General features: G+C 39.7%; 1 protein-coding gene across 2 annotated transcripts in view; it reads right to left on the bottom strand.

Annotated features, from left to right (window-relative positions):
- Slc25a40 (solute carrier family 25 member 40) overlaps positions 1 to 21033 on the bottom strand; it is a 28000-nt gene extending 6967 nt beyond the window's left edge. The window contains exons 1-9 of one of the 2 annotated variants that reach the window (XM_021162590.2): positions 20831 to 21033; positions 16288 to 16359; positions 16032 to 16140; positions 14889 to 14948; positions 12909 to 13015; positions 7185 to 7252; positions 5078 to 5202; positions 3821 to 3994; positions 278 to 387 (exon numbers count right to left, since the gene is read on the bottom strand). In XM_021162590.2, the coding sequence (XP_021018249.1) occupies positions 278 to 387; positions 3821 to 3994; positions 5078 to 5202; positions 7185 to 7252; positions 12909 to 13015; positions 14889 to 14948; positions 16032 to 16131 (744 nt within the window). In that variant the 5' untranslated portion in view covers positions 16132 to 16140; positions 16288 to 16359; positions 20831 to 21033. The remainder of the gene's footprint in view (positions 1 to 277; positions 388 to 3820; positions 3995 to 5077; positions 5203 to 7184; positions 7253 to 12908; positions 13016 to 14888; positions 14949 to 16031; positions 16141 to 16287; positions 16360 to 20830) is intronic. The other variant, XM_021162591.1, reaches the window with a different exon arrangement.
- Positions 21034 to 21981: the final 948 nt, after the last annotated feature.

Raw genomic sequence — 21981 nt, 5'->3', positions numbered from 1 at the left:
AAAAATATTAAAAATCAAAAAAAAAAGTGTTATGTCACACCAAATCATAATTCCTGTAATTATGTAACCAGTACAAGTCTATTAAAAATCAAATGTGTGTAGAATAAAAACATTGATAGGAAGAGCATTTTAAAAGTTTAGATAGTAGAATTTATTTCTTTGAAACAGGAAAAAAGTGTCCTCTCAATATACATGAAATGCTTGATAAGATCTTGAACTGTTTTTAATACTAATTAGAAAATTTCTGGAATATTAACAACAACAACAACAAACTTACCGAACCAGACAATGCCCCTGAAGTAAAGTTGATCATAAATGTTGGTTCATATAAACCAGACTTCTCACAAAGCCACCTCTTTAAATTTTCATAATTATACCAGTACATTGCTGTAAGACAGAATGACATGAGCACAAGTTAGAAAACATTGTAGACTTCAGAGAAAGAACTATGATGTACAAATCAAAGGGAATCAGGGACTCTAGTCTTGATTCCAGCTGCCCTTTATACCTAAAATTAGGTGGGATTAGAAAGGGGGACTGAAATTCTGAAAATAATTTAACAATCTTTAACGAAAACAAAACCAACTACATCAGTACTGTTGAAATAAAATTGAGAACCCGGAGAGAGGGCCAGCAGGAGAAAGGTCAGGGAACAGGCAATCTACTGACAAGAACAGTGTAAGGACCAAGAGAAGATGAGGCACACTGACCCGAGTGCCATGAAAGGCTACACCATGGCCAGATGAAGTATTCCAGAAATATAAGGGTATTTAATATGACTCATCTGCACACTGTAGTAAGAAAGCCATGGAAGAGCCTACTTATGATGGAAAACACTGGAGAAAATTAACACTCCTTTAAAGCTAACTCAAATTCTCGGAAATATAGAGATAAAAAGATGTTAATGGTAAAAGATATGTAACAAAAACTTCTATCAAAAGTAACTACTAATACATAGGAAGAAAGGAAATTAAAATAAATGAAAATTAAAACATTGAAGACCTAATATACATTATCTACAAAAGAACTTCAAAAGATGTTTACACTAATTAGAGTCTCTTCATTTTTTAAAAGGTAGCTAAATATCATCTAATAGGCAAAATTCAATTGCAACTTTATTACCCACAAAGCTTTATGAAGCAAATTTATTGTAAAAATACAGGTTTAAAAAGAATCAGAAAGGTCTGGTGGAGTGGCTCAAAGGGACAGCACTGGCCTAGCACATACAATGTCCCAGGTTCAGTATCCAACACCCAACAAAATAACAAGCAAAGGCTACCAAAACCTGGAAGGTGAAGTATACCTATAAAATATAGAGTGCATATAACCTTTATGAAGAAAACTTTAAACAGCTAATCAAACACTTAAAAATATTAACACACATCTATCAATCTTAGAAAAGAATAAGGCAACATCAAGATTATTTCTTAATAAAGCACTAGCGATTTAGACTGTATTATTGGCAAATTATTGTCAGACAAATAGACCAGTAGGACAAAATTCACTCATACATGCAAATCTCTTTACCAACTATATCCACAAATCAATTTTCTCTAAACAAATGGCCAATGAAACAATGCCAACCTTTGTAAGTAATCCCTGATATACAAATCAAAGTGAGGCACTTTAAGCAAATAAACATAACTTAAGGACTTTGCCAATGACAAGCTTATGAAAGTATAAGGCAGCAGAAAACATAATTGGTGATAAGTGCATATATGCATATAATCACTTAAATTTTGTTACTACAGTTTTTCATTGTGTGTGGGTGTGTGAGTCCACAGGTAGATCTGAAAACACCTTACAGCAATTGGTTCTCTCTTTCTTTCCACTAGGTGGGTCCTGGAGCTGAGCTCTGGTCATGAGGCACCTTGCTGGCCCTATTTTTGTGTCTTCTGTTATTGTGAATTTTATTTCATGTGCCTGCATATATGTCTGGCATGCTCGGTGCCAACAACACTCAGAAGAGGGCATCAGATCTGGAACTGGAGTTAGGATGGCTGTGTGCTGCCATGCGAGTGATGGAAACGAGACCCAAAAGACCAAGTGCTCTTAACTGCTCAGCCATCTCTTCAGTCTTGTTTTTGAGGGGCTCTTGTTGTTGTTTTTGACACAGGGTCTTACCGTGTAGTCTAGCCTGGCCTTAGATTCATGGAGATCCTCATGTCCCAGTCTCTCAAATGTTGCTATTACAGACATGAGCCATCACACCTGGCTATAATCACTTTTAAAAAAAAGGTCACTTTTCGTTGAGCATAATGGCACATACCTTTAACACTCAGGAGGCAGAGGTAGGCAGATCTCTGTGAATTTGAGGCCAGTTTGTTCAATTTATCAAGTTCCAGGTCAGCCAGAGTTACAAAGAGAGGCCCTGACTCCACAAAAATTAAACTAAATTAGAAAAATCAGAAATATACTTAAGATATTTGGATGAATCAGCAGTTCAATATGAGAAAACTGTTGTTTAGGTACAATAAGAAATTGTATAAAATTATTTTTCATAGCAGCACCACTTTATTTATACATATATGTGATGATCTGAATAGGAATGGCCCCCACAGATGTATGTGTATGAGTGCTTGGACATAGGGAGTGGCTTTGTTGGAGGAAGTATGCCACTGGAGGTGGGCTGTGAGGTCTTATAAGCTCAAGTCTGTCCAGTGTCTCTCCTTGGTGCCTTCGGATGAAGATGGAGAACTCTCAGCTCTTTCTTTAGCACCAAGTCTGCCTACTTGCCACCATGTTTCCTGCTATGGCAATAATGGACCAAATGCATAAAACTATGAGTCAGCCCCGATTACATGTTTTTCTTTATAAGAGTTTCCTCTGCTGTTCTTCACGGCAATACAAACCAGACTAAGAAATATACGAGAGTAAAAAGTAAGAAGACACATTACCTACAAAGCTAAATGTATCTATCTTATGAAACTTTTGAGTAGAAAAATGGTTTTAAAGATCAAAACTAAACAATGTACTTTTAAGCATAATAAACTGGAAAACATTCTATAGCCAAATAAGATGATAAAACTCCAGTACGGGGGACAGCGTGACAGCTCAGTGGGTAGAGGCACTTGCTACTTTGTCTGAAAAGCTGGATAAATCCAGAACCCACACAGTTGAAGGAGAGAACCAACTCCAATAGTCTGAAGTTACCACTGGGGGGTAGGGTGTGGGGCAGCTGTGCAAGGGTATATGAACAGCTTCATGATCTAACACAGCGGGCAGACATTCAAGCTCGTATGATGACATGGCAAGTTCAGAGGTATTCACTTTGTAAACATATATCTGTGTTTCTTTTTATAAACCAGAAAATATTTTTAAAAGTAAACTGGCAAAGGAAACTGTGATTAATTACTTACTTTATGTCTCAATAAAGTATCAAGTCAAGATAATTACCTATTTGATTTATAATAGTCTCTTATAGAATACTTATTTAATGGGAATTTTTTAGTATTTAGTATTTAGTTTTACTAAAAATTAAGTTCAGTTAATTTAAAGATGGTCTTAAGTACATTTATAATATTCTGATTTGTATTTTACTTGCCTTATTGATTATAATTTATTTAATTTAGGATAATGTTAAAGTAGTTAATACTATCTGAGTATGAACACATACTAATGAATGCTTAGCAGCAGTTCAATACAAGGACCTGAATTAGAAGCTGTTTATAGGCTTGTATAGTTCTGAAATACAAATAATGAGCTACAAATTTGTGGTCAATACAGAAAAAATAATTACTTTTGAAACCTAGCAAAGTATATGGTCTAATAAGACAAAGCTCCTTAAAAATGAACAGCTAGTAAATAAGACAAAGCCTACCTGAGAAAGGCACATCTCTAAGAATAGTAGGAGCCCAGCCCTTCCAAAGGGAAATCCAACCATCTTCAGACACTCTCATGCTCACAAATTGATATAATTCCTTGTAAGAAAACTTCTTAGACTGCACCTTAGTTCTGATCAGTTCTAATGGACTTATCACTGTTACCGCACCAACTAATACAAACAGGAGAACACATAAATTAAAGCATGCATGATGGGGGCAAAAGTTAATGCTTATACATTTTGTTTTATAATCTCCCCCTTCCCACCACCACAGACTATGCACTCAAGTTTCCTGCATTTAGAGAAATTGCATGTGTCAGCACACCAGGAATGCTACGAGGGAGCCTCACTCTGGAAAACTTGCCTTTGCAATCTCTACTTCCAGGTTAAGTCTATGTTCTGTATAGTCTTAAAATCTTAATTAGCTCATGAAGCAAAGGTCACTTGTGACACTTACAGATGTCTGTTCTGGTTGATTTCTGCTCCCTTCCCTCATCTCCACAGAGACCTTTTCCTCCCTGAAGCCTTCTGCCCCTGGATTTTCCCTTCCTACAGCAATAGTTCACGTGTCTATGTTATCCTCACTTATTCTTAATGCCTATAGAGATTAAAATAGAGTATCTAATGCTGTCAAAAGATTTTCTCATGTTACCTTTTTCTTGGTTTCAACTCTTTCAAGGATAATATTAAATATTCTAGAGTCAACCAGAGAACCATTAAAATCGCAGCCAGTATTTGCGAATAAACCACGACTCTTTCTCCTTCTCCTCTTCTTTGAAGGAAGGGTCTCATTATATGGAATCAGGCCTTTAGAGGTCACCGCCCAGGGACTGGGGTTAAATCACATGCTACCATGCCCAGTGGAAGCATATTTAACAGAGACTGTCCTACCCAGAGGCAGAGACAATCTTCCTTCTGACTAAGCTCTAAATCCTAGAGTTTATTATAAGAAATGTTATAAAAGTTTTGGCCTGAGTCATGTGTGAACTCATATATTGAAAATTTAGGTAAGAATCAATTCTGACATCGGTCTTACTAACTGGCTAAGATTCAATGAAAATGAGATAATCCTATCTCCTGATGGCAATCACCTACTTTCTACATGGCTTGTGGAGTATAGATACCAACAATTACTACAAACTAGAATGCAAGACACACCATAGCAGTATTCTGTACATTATACATAGTCTCTGTAAATATCCACATTTAGATGTTCTAAGTAGAAATCTAAATAAAAACAGCATCATTACTTACATCTGGCGACAACCCCAGCAACTATTGGTATTCGCGTTTCATTTTCTCCTAATTTGGATTTCAGAAAAGCACTTAACTGTTCATAGCAGGTAAAATAAATAACGGTGGCAGGAATTGCCATCACTCTGTCAGAAGCACACACAAAATATGTTCAGGATTATCAAAAGGCACCTATACTGTTAAGTTCACATATTAGTATAATTACTCTATGAGAGAAATCTGAGTGTGTACATATCTGTGTATACATGTGTAGCATATGTGCCTGTATAGGATTTGTGTGTAAGCATGCAGAAAGGCAAAAGGTCAAAGTTGGATGTCTTGCTTAGTTGCTTTCTACCCGATTTCTTTTTGAGACAGGGTGTCTCACCGATGGTTAAACTGCTTGACCGGCAAGCAGCAGGAACGCGTCTGTCTCTGCCTCCTAAGTGGTTGGATTACATGTGTGCTCCCATGTGCCTGGCACTTTAAAGTGGGAGCTGGGGATCACAATGGAGGGCCTCAGGCTTCCACAGAGAGCACTATATGGCCATCTTCCCAACACCAACTTTTCCTAAAAGCTTAAGAATAACTCTACATCAGTTTTAAATAAGCACACCAGGAATGCTACAAGGGAGCCTCACTCTGGAAAACTCGCCTTTGCAATTTCTACTTCCAGGTTAAGTCTATGTTCTGTATATTCTTAAAATCTTAATTAGCTCATGAAGCAAAGGTCACTTGTGACACTTACAGATGTCTGTTCTGGTTGATTTCTGCTCCCTTCCCTCATCCCCACAGAGACCTTTTCCTCCCTGAAGCCTTCTGCCCCTGGATTTTCCCTTCCTACAGCAATAGTTCACGTGTCTATGTTATCCTCACTTATTCTTAATGCCTATAAAGATTAAAATAGAGTATCTAATGATGTCAAAAGATTTTCTCATGTTACCTTTTTCTTGGTTTCAACTCTTTCAAGGATAATATTAAATATTCTAGAGTCAACCAGAAAACCATTAAAATCGCAGCCAGTGTTTGCGAATAAGAATAACTGTAAATCAGCTCATATACCACAGCTGTTCATAAGTAGAAGTAAATTACAATTACACTGTCAGCATTATACTCATTAGTTGTGAGGGAATTCTGATGACAGTTAAAGTGAAATATTAAAGGGAATTATTATTTAAATAGAAATAAAAATTTCAGGCACCAGTGTATCATACAGACTAGTGCAACAAGAAATCACTCTGCTTATGGTGTGTCATCACAATCACAGTGACAGCTTCAATACTATACAGATAGTCCATGCTAAGAATTTAGAAATAGGACTGATTCTGGAGCTGTCACTAAGATTATCATCTTAGGCTTTAAAGTACATGCCTCAAGCATCCTTCAAGGCTGAGTAATTCCCTCCATACAAAAGACAAGAGGAAGCCAAAACATTTGCTGGGATGTTTATATTCAGTTTTTTGAGTTTATATTCATTCACAAACTTGTATTTAGTAGAAAACTAGAATTGAATATATAAATATTCAACATATCTACTAGCACAACAGAAAGAAAAGTATCAAATCATTTATTATCAAACAAACAAAAAGTATGTAGACATGCAATAAAAACTGTACATACTGGCGAGGAGGTGGTGGCACACACCTTTAATCCGAGCACAAGGAAGGCAGAAGCAGGTAGATCTCTGTGAGTTCAAGGCCAGCCTGGTCTATAGAGCTAGTACCAGGATAGCCAGGGCTTCTCTAAGAAATCCTGTCTCAAAAAACCAAAAACTGACAAACAAAAAACAAGAAAACCACTCTACATTCTGAAAGTCAGGTGAGTTTTCCAAGGCAGAAACCCTTCACATGCTGCTTTACTCACTGCCAGAATAAGTACACCCTGCGCCAGGCCAGGAAAAGAGTTTTCAAAAGTGACACCTGCTGATGAATATGGTCTAACTGCAATGACCCATATATATGAATATAATCTTCCTTGGGTTTTGTGAGTCCTTCTAGAATATCAAATGTATAGTGTGAAACTCATTAAACAATACTTCAGGGAGTGAAAGAGTTCTAACATTGAAATACAAGGCCTTGCTCAACTATGCTGATTATAACTTAATAGAAAACAGTGAATTTCAACTTACAGAGTAGGAGGGAGTCCGCTCCACAGGGATTTTATGCCCTCATTTCGAAGAATTTTTAAAAAGGCATCCTAAAATTATAAGCAGAAAAATAAACAAAATTCATCTTTAAACCTAGTAAAGATTTATAATGATAACTAGTAATCTGAATGCTTTAACCATTAATATCTAAAATATAAGTTTCTTGGATTTATGAATACCCTTTCTTATAAAACAATTTCACATATATAAGATGGAATGCTTCCAGACAACATTCTTAGACTGAAGTCTCCACTACTTGCTTTGGCTTTTTTTTTTTTTTTAATTTATTTTATTTCTACCTAATAAGCTTTTGAGGGGCTGGAGATATTGTTCAGCAGTTAAGCTTGCTCTTCCAGAGGACCTGAGTTCAGATGTCAGCACTCGTTTTAGGTGGCTCACAAATTCCTCCAGAGGACTTGACGCCCTCTTCTCACCTCTGGGTAGTTGCATACATGTGGCCATAGACTCAAACAGACACATATACACAAGTTAAATTATTTTAAATAAAAAGTTTTCATAAGATTACTACAAAAAAGGCAGAATTGATCATAGACTCTCTTCTAAGTATGAAATCTGAGAAAGTGTCACTACAGACCATGTTATAAAAAGTCTCTGATGAGGAATCAAAAGCAGTCAGAATCTAAAGCAAAGCCTGCTAGTAACAAACTCTTACAACTTAATAATAAAAACTTAAAAACTGTCAAAAGATAGAAGTTTCACCATGATAAACTATGTTCAACATCATTAATCACTGTGGAAATAAAAATCAGAACCACTTTGAACACAGCAGACAGATTAAAATAAGACACATTAGGTGCAGTGCTGCAAGCCTGTAACCCCAGCTACCTGTGAGGCTCAGCCAGGCAATGGAAAACCCAAGGCCAGCCAAGAAGGAAGGGAAGGAAGAGGGGAGGGAGAGAAGAGAGAAGAAAATGGGTCCTAGTGAGGACTGGAGAAAAAGTAAAATGGTATACCCACTTTGGAAAACAGTTAGTTAGTTTCTCAAAAAGCTAAACAAATTAGTACCATATAAACCAAAAATTCAATTCAGGATATACATGGAGGAGATATTAAAACACATGTACACACAAAATTTAAATGTTGATAACTGCATTATTCACTTCCCAAAGTGAAATAACCTAAATGTCCACCAACTAATAAACAGAGAAATAAAATGAAGTCTATTCATAAGATGGTATGCTATGTAGGACTCAAAAAAATGTGAAGACAAATCACAACACTGGTGCACTTAAAATACTGTGTTAAGACAAGAAGCCACTCACAAACTCACAAGCCCGAAACAAGGAAGCTCGGCAGGGTAACTTTTAAGACATTTGCTCTGACAGGCAATTCAGTCTTCATGGCTGCCCTGTCTGGCCTCAATGGGAGAGGATGCACCTCATCTGGCAGAGACTTGATGTGCCAGGGTTGGGGGACACCCAGGGTGGAGTCCCACCCTCTCAGAGGAGAAGGGCAAGAGGGAAGGGAGGAAGGAACTTGGTGAGGGAGGTTCTGGGAGCAGCGTTTGGCATGTAAACAAATATACAGATTAAAAAGAAATATTGTTGTACTGCAGCCAACTCAGACCCTTGTCAGCAAAACCAAGGAAGCTGCCTAGACTTCCCCCTGTGAGGGTGCGTGGGCGAACTGCAAAACCTTTAGTGGGTTGGTTATACAAGGTCAACACGAGAAAACTCCTATTCCCCAGATAACATGTCTTCCTACTATGTTAAGGTGGTATCAGAAGAGGAACAGTGGAGAGGGAAGACTTTTGCCATCATCTGACAGTAGTGAGGTCACTCCAGCTCAGAGCCAGTCAGAGGAAAGAGTCAAAACTCACTCAAACTTGCTGCCACTGGGTGTGAATGGAGAACTCAGATTTCCAGCGATGTTGCATTAACCATGTGATACTCCCTCTGCCTTTTGGAAACAGTGTTGTTGTTTTAAAGGTTTAAACAACATTCAAAATGCCCAGTGTTTAGTTCATTCACCATCATAAGAACTAGGGAGGTGCTATACTAAATGAAGAAAGACAATAATAAACACTGAAATTGAGTTAAGATGTCTAAGTTCTTTGACAAAGATTTCAAATTAGCCAACAATAAAAACAAAACAAAAACACTGAATGTTCATGTATCAACATCTTAAAGTAAAAAAAAAAAAAATTAGACTGCTTCAGCTAAGAAATATATATACAAAAAGCATGACTAATAAAAATGGAATGATAAAACATGTAATATAAAGGAAGGCAAGAAAAACGACAAAACAGAAAGAAAGCAAAACAAAACAAAACAAAACAAACAGGAAAGGAAAGGACAAGTGTAAGCCCTTACATCTGTAACCACATTAATATAACTTAGCTATTAATTGAATGAAAAAAACCTGGCAATTTCAAACATTTAAGAAGAAATGCTTCAGTTGTAATGTTACAATTAGATTTAAAATGCACTGGAAGGTGGGCATGGTAGCACACAACTTCACTCCCCACCTCCCACCTGGGAGGCAGAGAAAGGCAGATCTCTATGGATTCAAGGTCAGCTTCCTTTACCTATCAAGTTCCAGGCCAAGACTACATGGACTGACAATATTTCAAAATAAATAAATAAATAAATAAATAAATAAATAAATAAAAGTCACTACAAGACCCAATATAGTAAAGATGTCATTTCACTCTAAGCTGGGAAAAAAAGTGAAATACATTCCTCTAAGAAAATCTTAGAAATGCTAAAGAATAACTAACCCTCATAAACCCCTCCAACCAACCCGCCAAGATGAATGTCTGTAGGAGGTGTTGTGCACAGTAACTGCATGGAAATGTGCTGCATCTGCGCCAAGCCGCCGAGCAGTAAGACAGGAACAAATACTGGACTCCTGCAACCTCCAAGAGTCTCTGTACTATTAACTATTACTCAAAGTGAAAACGCCAACCTTAAAAGTAGCTCATGCCATGATTCCATTTACATAGCATTTTCACATGACAACATTTTCTAAATCAAGAACTGATTACAAGTTGCCAGAGGTTACAGGTTGTATAAGTGCACAAAGAAACGGAGTACTCTTTAAAGGAACTAAGAAAACGCTTACAGTGTTCTCTTGGAAAGTACATTAATGTTACTATCGAGGATACGGGGACAAAACATACATAACTCTGTATGTATTTTAAAAAATGGGAGACCTACAATTCTAAAGAAATTTAAAAATAATTTTAAAAAGCTACTTTCCCTATATATAAACGGGATACACAAAGGAATCTTAACAAATTATAAAGGGAAGAAATATTTTTCTTTACCATAATTTAATATGATGGACTTTTAATTCCCTAATAATTAGAAAGTCATATATAAGAAAACAAATAACTGCCCAGATAGCTTGTCTCCCAGAAGTACTGACACACCTAAGCTCACAGGTAATACCACCACTACTGCTCCAATACCTGGCCCAAGTGGGACCTGCCCAGGGCCCATAGGACCCAGGAACTGCTGAGAAGCCAGGGATCACAGATCTCCATACCCAAATCCCAGCTGGAGATAGCTGGTGTCCCAGTAGTGCTGACACACCTAAGATCACTGGCTCACAGGTTCACAGAAGGGACAGGCTCCAGTCAGAGACAAGACCAGAGATAAACAGATGGTAAGTGGCAAGCACAAGAACATAAGCAACAGAAGCCAAAACTACTTGGCATCATTAGAACTCAGTTCTCCAACTACAGCAAGTCCTGGATACCCCAACACACAGGAAAAGCAAGATTCAGATTTAAACTCACATCTCATAATGATGATAGAAGACTTTAAGAAGGACATAAATAACTCCCTTAAAGAAATACAGGAGAACACAGGTAAACAGGTAGCAACCCTTAAAGAAAAAACACAAAAATGCCTTAAAGAATTATAGGAAAACACAACCAAACAGGTGAAGAAGGAATTCAACAAAACCATCCAGGATCTAAAAATGGAAATAGAAGCAATGAAGAAATCACAAAGAAAGACAACCCTGGAGATAGAAAAACCTAGGAAAGAGATCAGAAGCCAGAGATGCAAGCATCACCAACAGAATATAAGAGAGAATCTCTGATGTAGAAGATACCATAGAAAATACTGACACAATAGTCAAAGAAAATGCAAAATGTAAAAAGCTCCTAACCCAAAACATCCAGGAAATCCAGGATACAATGAAAAGACCAAATCTGGTTAGTTCATATTGTTGTTCCTCCTATGGGGCTTCAGACCCCTTCAGCTCCTTGGGCCCTTTCTCTAGCTCCTTCATTGAGGACCCTGTGCTCAGTCCAATAGGAGGCTTTGAGGATCCACCTCTGTATTTTGGAGCCTCTCCAGAGACAGCTAGAACAGGCTTATGTCAGTAAGCACTTGTTGGCATCCCAGAGCTCCCAGGGACTAACTCACCAACCAAAGGGGACTCATGGCTCCAGCTGCATATGTAGCAGATGGCCTAGTCAGTCATCAATGGGAGGAGAGGTCCTTGGTCCTGTGAAGGATCTATGCCCCAATGTACAGGAATGCCCAGGCCAGGAAGCGGGTGTGGGTGGGTTGGTGAACAGGGGGAGAGGATAGGGAGTTTTCGGAGAGGAAACCAGGAAAAGGTACAGTATTTGAAACATAAATAAAGTAAATATCTAATTAAAAAAAGAAAAAGAAAGGAAAGACCAAACCTAAGGATAATAGGTCTAGAAAAAAGTGAAAATTCCCAACTCAAAGGGCCAGTAAACATGAACAAAATTATAGAAGAAAACTTCCCTAACCTAAAGGAACAGATGCTTATAAACATACAAGAAGCCTACAGAACTCCAAATAGACTGGACCAGAAAAGAAATTATTCCCATCACATAATAGTCAAAATACCAAATGTACAAAACAAAGAAATAAAAGAAAAGCAAGAAGCTCCCAGGATCCAAAGGGGATGACATTAGCTGAAATACCCGACAAAGGGGAGAGAGAACCTGTAGAGACCACATCCAGAGTTGAGAGTTGGATCCATATCCAGTTGAGAGATGGGGCCACCCACTCATCTCAAAAATTTTAACTCACAATTACTCCTGTCTAAAGGAAATACAGGCACTAAGAGTGGAGCAGAGGCTGAAGGAAAGGCCATCCAGAGACTGCTCTACCTGGGGTTCCATTCCATATGCAGCCACAAAACCCAGTCACTATTGTTGGTGCCAAGAAGTGCTTACTGACAGGAGCCTCATATAGCTGTCTCCTGAGAGGCTGTGCCAGAGCCTGACCAATACAAATGGAGATGCTTACAGTCAACCATAGGACTGAGCACTGGGATCCCAATGGAGGAGTTAGGGGGAAGGACTGAAGGAGCTGAAGGGGTTTGTAACCCCAGAAGAACAACAATAATATCAACCAACCAGAGCTCCCAGGGACTAAACTACCACATGGAGAGACCCATGGCTCCAGCAGCATTGTAGCAGAGGATGACCTTGTCTGATAATGGGAGGGAGGCCCTTGGTCCTGTGAAGGCCTAATGCTCAGAGTAGGGGAATGTCAGGGCGGGGAGGTGGGAGTGGGTGGGTGGGTGAGAGAGGAGGAATGGGATAGGGTGGAGGGCAAACTGGGAAGGGACATAACATGTGAAATGTAAATAAATAAAATAACCAATTAAAAAATCAAATAACTAAAAAAAAGAAAAAGAAAGAAAGAAAAAGAAAACATACAAAGATTGCAAATAAAATCATGTCTTTACCAATGTCCCACGGAAGTTTCCTGGCTTCTTATACCACACTTTCTTGCTCTCCTCTTCACAGACACACATATGATCCATGAGTCCATTACTGTATAAAAAACACTTTCCTAAGAAAGCAGAGTACAATTACAGTAGTTATTTCACAAAGTTATAGTATTTTTTTACAGATAAAATGCATGCACAGTGAGACTAGATAAGTACAGAAAGATAACTTCCTGGCTGGAACCTTCATGTTTAAGGTAAGCCAGAACTGGCCTCTAAACTCACACTGTGAAGTGACAACATGAATTACTGGGTTTTATATTTTCTGACCTTCAGCTTTAAAAACATGTGTACAGCAATATTTTTAAGGCTACCTGCAGGATGGGAGATGGAAGAAAGAGAAACATGTTTACATGTCAACTCTTGTACACATGGGGAATTCATGTCAAAATAAGCAGAACAAACGTTATTAATGTAAGTAGCGCAATTCTTGTCCTTTTCTCTATGTGTACTGCTCTGTCTAGCCAGCTGTTAGCTTACCTAATTTACTACAACTTGTCCTAATGGTTTCCTACTTGCTGACCAGATTGTCCTGTGTCAACTACAGAAATTCTGTGTGTCATAATGCCATCTGCTCTGCTTCCACAACTTCAATACACAAAAGTAACCTTTTAGTCACTTTTTACATTTATCCTTATCTGAAATATGACTATTCATCTGACCTCATTTCTATATCTTTAACAGGAAAGATTTATTTCATATTTTATTATTCTTTCTTTTTCTTCCCCCCTTCAGTGTACTACCACTGAGAATAGAACCCAGGGCTTCATACATGCAAGGAAAGCAATGCACCCTCTGAGCTCCATTCTCAGAGCAGGGAGGATTTACTACAGCTCAGACACCAGTCTAGCTCTTGCTACCAGTGTGTGATACCCTACCCTTATGAAGTTGCTGGTATTCTTGTCCATCTGATACAATATAGAATTATTTTGATCAATTTCTACACAGACATAATGAGTAATCCTACACTATAAATCAACAATCAGAGAAACAGGTAGGCTAACTGCAGATCTCCACATCTCCCTCTCTATAAATCAACAATCAGAGAAACAGGTAGGCCAACTGCAGATCTACACATCTCCCTCTCTATAAATCAACAATCAGAGAAACAGGTAGGCCAACTGCAGATCTCCACATCTCCCTCTCTTCCTGCAAATCTAACCCTCCAGTGTCATCCCCAGCTCTGCAGCAGAGAATCTGTTGTAGCCTACCTTCACCTCCATGTCCCATTTCCAATGATCACACAGCTCTTCCCCGCCAAATCCCTCCACCCCCACTCATTGTTTTATCCCAGCCTCCAACTCCAGCAGACTCCAGCAACTCCCAGGAAGCCATAGGCCATTCAGCCCAGGGAAGCAGGTAGGCTAACTGAAGATCTTCACCTCTCCCTCCTCTCCTCCACACCCAATCCCCCAGTCTCACACCTGGCTAGGCAGCAGATCACCTGCTGAGCACCCCACACCCCACTCCCCCACATCCAGCTGATAAAGCAGATCTTCTCCCCACTCAGCCCATGCCCAACCCTAGCAGGCTTTCTCTGGAATACTATACATACAAAAAACCTATAAGGGAAAAAGACCAAGTAACATATAAAGGCAGACCTATTGGAATAACACATAACTTCTCAATAGAAACTCTAAAAACTAGAAGTGCCTAGGCAGATGTTTTACAGGCTCTCAGCAAGCACAGACGCCAGCCCAAACTACTATACCCAGCAAAACGGTCATTCACAAATTTGTATTAAAAAAAAAAATATATATATATATATATACATATATGTATATATATATTTTCTGCCTACACCTCAGTTGGTGAAAAATGTTTCTAGATAAGGTATCAATTCTAATAAATTAACAAAAATATCATGGAAACAAAAATGAGTACAGTAACATTTTTAAAAGTCTAAAAAAATATGTTTAAAAAGTTTAATATACATACCTTTGGGGAATGGGTTGTTCTGGGCCTGGAGTCGAATTTTAACAACATCCAGGGGTGTCACTATGGATATATAAATTTTATTAAGATAGGATGTCTCTAATTTTCTATGGTGTATATGGTAAGTTAGAAAACTATACATCAAGTCATACCTTTCCTCATTCCTATGCAAAGGGTAAGCTGTTTATCTAAAAATAGCAATGAATGTGTGTCCCACCACTGAGGTGCTCCTAATGGGGTCCTCAGCATTTCTGTCCACAAGACGGACTACAAGTCACTTCTCACAAGGACTAGTCATTTCAACTACAATTCCATTAGTGTTAAAACTCACAGACTACAATTTTAGAAAATATGTTCTTTAAAGCAATCTATGAAAGTTCTAAAAGTCTAAAGATTTGAGAAAAACAAGAAACTAAAAATTAGATCGTGTTAGTCTTCCCAATCTGATCAATTTCTCTGTCAGCATTAGCTGATGCCATCTACTTGGGAACAACAAAGAAAGGTTGCCTCATACTTTCATTTGCATGCTCTAGTTCATGAAAATAGGAAAAAAAAAAAAACATTAAATTGTGGTTTCAAGAAACTTTTCCTCATGAGAGAACAAGAAAGTCACAGTAGGTAATTTTTAAAGCCATTATGAACTTGAATTCTAACTTAAAGATACAGTGTAAAGCAATTGGTTTATATGTTCTAGTCACTTGTTATCTTAATTAAACAAACTAGTCAACATAAAACCATTCAAATGTTAACCTATCCTTATACCATTTGGCTATGGCTATATGAAACATAAGAAGCTAAAGCCACAAAAGTCACCCCAAATTATGATATTCTATATGCAAATATTTATTCTTTTTCTAGTTTAAAAGACTTAAAAGAATTGTTAAAGTTTCATAATGTTGATAGGGACCTTCAAGAATTCTTATTTTAAAAACATATTTCTCCCTCCTTTTTTTTTTTTAAAGAGTCTCTCTATTAACATAGCCCTGGTTGTCCTCATGCACACGTGCACAAATAACAAACATGCATATGCGCAATGTGCAGGTATCCCACACTGCACCCTTCAAAATCTATATCACTTCTTCACGGATAATAAACTCTAATGGAATAGTCCAAGTTACATAATCTGTACCGGTGACATAGTTTTACCCATTAGTGATGTCAGTACAGCTCCAGTACAGGAGGCAATCATTTGCTGAAGAGGAGTCACTGGGATTGTTGGTGGCGGCCCTTCAGTTTCAGGCTCCATACTTTTTAACTGGTTGAAAAAAAATCCATTAAAGCAAAAATTAAGATAATATGTGTGTGTATATATATATATATATACATATTATATATACATATATATAAAATACATCTATGCATATATGTAATAAAGTTGAATGGCAAATGCCTTCAAAATTACCTGTTAAGTTATAAGAACAATAATCAGGAGTGCTTGCCTAACATGCCCAACATTTGGGTTTGATCCTCAGCACTAAACAAACAAAATAGAACAGAATAAAATTATATCAAAACACAGGATTTTATCACTGCCAAAAGTAAGTTATAAATGGAAGCCAGTGTGCAATTGGCACTAATAGCATATAGCCTCTGATAAGAATGTGTTTGGTTAAGCTGTAAGAGTAACATCATGTCCACAGGACAGGTAACCAACAGGTACAAAACATCCTCTGACCAAGAGCCAGAACAAAAGCAGCCAAGTGATGACCATTTACAAAATCTATGTTTGCAGATAAACATTGCTTAGATATCTTCTCTACTCTGGAACAGACTACCATTAAATATAGCTCAATTTTTATTGCATGTCAATAATTGTTGCATAGTTATAAAATAAAAGCACACAACCTTAATCAGTATCTTTGCGAGACGCCCGACTCGCCAGCAAGAAAGACGCCACAGCAGGATCCTTCTGCAACATGTTTATTGGGAGAGCACTGACTGCGTAGGCGAAAGACCCCGAGCCCCAGAACTGGCGCTGCTTATATAGGCCTAGGAGAGGCGTGTCTATACCTGATTGGTTATGCTTTCAGTACCTCATGTACATGCCTCCTGCCAGGCAGTGACTCCGCAAAAAACTCTATGGCACATGTGCACATTGGTTGTTTACCCATATTCATGGGCATCAGCTTATTGAAACCAGCGCCATCTTGTAATGGCGTTTGCGGCTTCCCACATATCTTTACAAAAACTTAATGAGACAGGCAATATTATTACTTTTGGAAGTCATATATACATATACAAACACATAGATATTGATATATGTGCATATTTTGTTTTGTAAAAACAGTAAATACTATTTATGTTTAGTTAGTACTCTGCTATAAATGTAAACAAACACTGTGATAAATGTTTATGTCATTTTTAGCACTTGCAGAGTAGTATATAATTATGCTTAAGCAATCTCTTATACTTAGGTTTTCAAATTCTCAATGAGAAACCATGATGATATAATATCCAATTCATGTATCTTTTTGTAGTCTTCCTACACTTACCTAAGTGTAAACTAAGATAGGCTATAATATTAAAAATACAGAGAAGGGTGTGGTGACACCTTCCTTTAACCCCAGCCCTTGGGAAGCAGAGACAGGAGAATCTCTATGAGTTTAGGGCCAGGCTTGTCTACATTTTGACTTCCAAGACAGCCAGAAAACCCAGGGAGACCCAGTCTCAAAGAAATCAAAACCAAGCAAGCGTTAAACAAACAAAACCCCCTTACTACAAAGCCTGCTGTGGGGGTGAGCACCTGCAATCAGGAGCAGATAGGGAAGGGTGGAAGGTCCAAACCAGTCTGAACTTCACAGCAAGACTCTGTCTCTTACAAACAAACACATTTTGATACAAACTTCCTTTCTAGACAGACAGACTAATGTACACTTTCACTGGCAGCATATCACTCTGATGTTCACAAACTCTTTAACCTTACACGTCTTCTCTGCTTCCTGGACATCATGAGCTGTACCCTCTGCTCCCCTAAATGCTTCTACCACAAAGTTACATACACATCAACAGTTGGCAGCTAAGTCTAATAATTATTATTACAGGCCTCAAATGAGCAGTAGATAAACGCTGGGTCTAAGTCAGGCTTACTATGAATAGGAAAGAAAGAAAACACCTTTTGGCAAGAAAGGCTTAAATGGAATAAGTAAAACAGGATTAGAAAAGTATTCATCATCTAAATGCAAGAATATAAAATGTGTATTTGGTTATGTTTGACATGATGTGAGAAAGCTGATGAGGCCTCCTTTGATAATCACAAAAATGGTGAGGCAGACTACACAGATAGTAACTTCATTATTAGACAAGGAAATTACAGAGCAAAGGGGAATATACAACTCAGTGTAAAGCACAAAGTACCTGGTTCAGTGTCTAGAATACACACGTGTACACATGCACACAAACACAAAAACACACACACTTACTTAGAACTTGTCCAAGGGTCATAAAATTGCTTTAAGGCTAGGCCAGTTCTAACTGAATTAAGTTCTCTTGACTCATAGCCAAATAAATGTTCACTTAGTTCCAGGGATGTCCAAACTTTTGACACCATTACATCATGTTGTCATCTACAAATGTGCTGGGCCACATTCATAGCTATCCTAGGATACATTTAGTTTATGGACAAGTTGACTTCCAGCTTTCATCCAAGAACTTGGGAGGCAGAGGTAGACAGATCTCTGAGTTTGAGGCCAGCCCGGTCTACATAATGACGTGTAGACCATGACAGCCAGAGCTATATACTGAGACTATGTCTCAAAAAATAAAATAAAACAAAAACAAGTTGGATGCACAAAATTCTGCTCAATGCTTTCTACTTTTTCATAACAGAGTGACTTAATATATTTTCTTACTTTAACTCTGGACAATTCATTTATTCTTGTATGTAAAGCCTTCTTTATATCTTAAGGAATCTATTAAAGTCTATTTTCAAGATCTTTAGGATGGGCATGGTCATCATTCCTGAAATTCCAGCTCTTGGGAGGCTGATGCAAGAGGATCTCTACTGAATTCAAGGCCAGCCTAGGCTAGACAGTAAGTCCCCGGCTAGGCTGGACTACAAGGGAGGCTGTCTCAAAACGAGAAACAAGAACATAAACCGCAGTCTTCTGAGTCCTGATTACTGACAGGATGTGTAGAGACTTCTGTCTTCATACAACCAAACCCTTCTTCCTGTGGCTGCTATAAAACTTGAGTTCCATGGGATACTAGGACTGTTGACTGAAAAAAACACTACCTAGATGGTGAGTAGATGTTTTGCTTATTCATAGTTTGGAATTATACCGTACATGACCATAATGAGTCTAACATGGTTCCAACTCTTTGATTGTCTTATCTCAGAAGAAATATAAATCACCTTTCACAAGAGCATAAAACAACTTCCAGTTTTATTTTCCAAAGAAACATGATTACATCTTTTCCAAATTCTGAAAACATCAAAGAGAGAGAGAGAGAGAAGAGAGAGGAAGAAATTAAGAAAGAAAAAGAAAACAACCCGCTTTCCCTTCTGTCACCTCTTCCTCACTGTCATCTCTTTCTTCATTCAGTGTGCTCCACCTGTGAGGTCAGGTCCACAGGTTATCTATTACTTAGCTATATTACCACTCAAATTGTAATTACCTCTATTATCATTCTAACTACTCTTAAGGAAGTGGGTGGCACCTCCCAAGCCACAACCAAAGCCTAAAATTCAGGTTTTAACCGGTTTGAACTCGGTTGGGGACAAAGCTGAGTCATGTCATCAACATGGTAGTAATTAGAATTTTACAGTTCCAGGCTTGTAGTATGCTTCCCAGAACATTCGCCTTAGTCCCCCTAACAGCTAAGAACCAGTACTCTCTTCACAGACTAAATCGGCGCCTCGGAATTATCCAACTCCTAGATTAGCCGGGAAGCTGGGACCACCAATTCTGTAAAAAAATGCCATTCCTCCCCACCATTATTAAGTTTTGTTCCCAGTCTCTTCCAACTCAGCTTGCTCTCCCTCTCCTCACTCGCACTGCCTTATCCCCTGACTCTCCACTTCACCTCACAAGCTCTACTCCAAGGCATTCCCCCTCCCCTCGTGGCTTTAATTCTACTTTAATTAGTGCTTCTCAAACATTTAAACCAGTTTACAAACATGGAAATTCGGTTTCCTTCCCGTAGTTTACGCTTTGAAAATTGAATTCTCTCCTCATTTTAAAAAAATATTTGCTCCTCCTTCTCAAGGTCTGTTAAGCACATGTATATAAATTCAAATTCATCAGTACAATGTCTCTTAACATATTTCCCTTTCTGGCTCCCTCCTCCGGACATTTCTTGTGATTACTAATGAGCTCCGACAGTCTTAAGCAGTTTAATAAAGATAGACAGTTCGATGACTGTCGCTCCAGCCTCCGTCCATAACCATGTTTAAAACAAAATCATTTCTTTTAGCAATGCTAATCCAACTTGATGTTGTCTTTGACGAATAGTCTCACAATTCACCTGTCTGTGCCTGAATATACTTATTTGTACTGACTGTCTTGAGGGTACTCCATCAAAAATCAATACTATAAGGAGTGTCTATCATAGCCAGGAGTTAAGAAATGCAGAACAGTAGGGTGAGAGCAGAAGTATACTCCAAACAAGTTTTGTGAGGCATTTTCTCATTTACAAAGCAAAATTAAAACAAATCACGTACGCCTGAATTTCGTCTTTACCATAATCCCGTATTCCCGTTTTACAGATGAAAAACCCTGAGACTTCATTTTCCACTCTTTTATTGCTACAAAAAGGACAATTATACACACAGAGAGAAAGAACAGGTCTGTACAGAACAAAGTACCCAAAGGGCTGCGAGAGTCGGATCCGGCGGGTGGACTCCGGCCCCGCCGCCGCGACGGCCAACGGGACCTTTGCGGCCCGTCTGCAAGGTCGGCAGGAGCCCAGGGCCGGCCCCGCGTCCCACACAGGGTTAACTGGAGTACCTGGTGGCGAGGCGACTGCAAGGCCCGGGTCCCAGCCAACCTAGCAGGTGATGTCGGCCACGAGGTGAAGCCTCCGAGGCTAACCGCGTCCACCGCCGGGGCTGCCACACACTCGCAAGTCTGCAGAGCGGAGCCGGAACTCGAGGAGGACGCGGGAGAGCTGGGTCTGAGGCCGGGCGGGCCGGCGCGCCGGGGGCGTGGTCAGCATCCGGGGGCGGGGCCCGCGGGGCGCGAGGCGGGGCCCGCGGGGCGCGAGGCGGGGCAGGTGGAGACTGCGCAAGGCGGGCCCCGGCGTAGGAAGGGCGGGGAGCGCGTCTGGGCGCCGCGGTCGCGTGACGCGTTTTCAAATCTTTAACCGCCGCGGCTGCCAGGTCTGAGCTAGCTACAGCCTCTTCCTGCTCCGAGCCTCCGCGCCGGAACCGGCCTTCAAGCGCGGCCGGGCGCCGAGGCCGAGGCCGGGGCGGGGGCTGGGGAGGCCCTGGGAGCTTCGTGTTCGCGGCCGTCCCATGCGGCCCCCGGTACGGACCCAGCATGTAGGTGCCTGGTGGCTGCCAAGAACCTCGAGACCATGAGGATCCACAGCAAAGCACCTCTCCCGGGTATGGAGCCCCTCCCCCGCCGCGGTCCCTTTAATCGTTTCCTGCCCGGCCGGTTCCACGGAGGGTTCTAGAGAGTCTTCCTGCGGGGGGCCTCTTGCCGCTTTTGCGTTTCTGTGGGTTCTCGGCGCCCGCAAGGCGTTCGGTGTTGGTCTCCGTGAGGGACCGACGCTGGCCGGGCCCCTCATGCTCTCCCCGCCTCGGCTGCGAGCGACCCGGCATTCCCGGGGCTGTAGGCTTCACACAATGCGCGGGTCCCCGACTGCCCCACGGAGGAGGCGCCCACGCCCATTTGTGACTCTTCCCGTCACTCGTGAGGGAGACGAAGAGGTGTGTGTGTGTTTCAACCTCATAGACAAAAGCAGATTTCAATCTCAATGTTTAATATAAAAAAATTTCATTATAGGGAAAATTCCTAAGAGGTGCATATGTGTCTAGTAACTAAGTACTAAAGTGCAGGTTGTGTTCGAAAGTTTAAAAAAGTTGTTTGATTCTCATCTGCTTTTAAAATAAAAGATGAATGGCAGAGTCCTTAGTGGGCTTAGGTTCTTATAT

The sequence above is a fragment of the Mus caroli genome, chromosome 5 (genome assembly GCF_900094665.2).
Source record: "Mus caroli chromosome 5, CAROLI_EIJ_v1.1, whole genome shotgun sequence".
NCBI lineage: Eukaryota > Metazoa > Chordata > Mammalia > Rodentia > Muridae > Mus > Mus caroli.
This window is presented reverse-complemented; position numbering and strand designations above follow the sequence as displayed.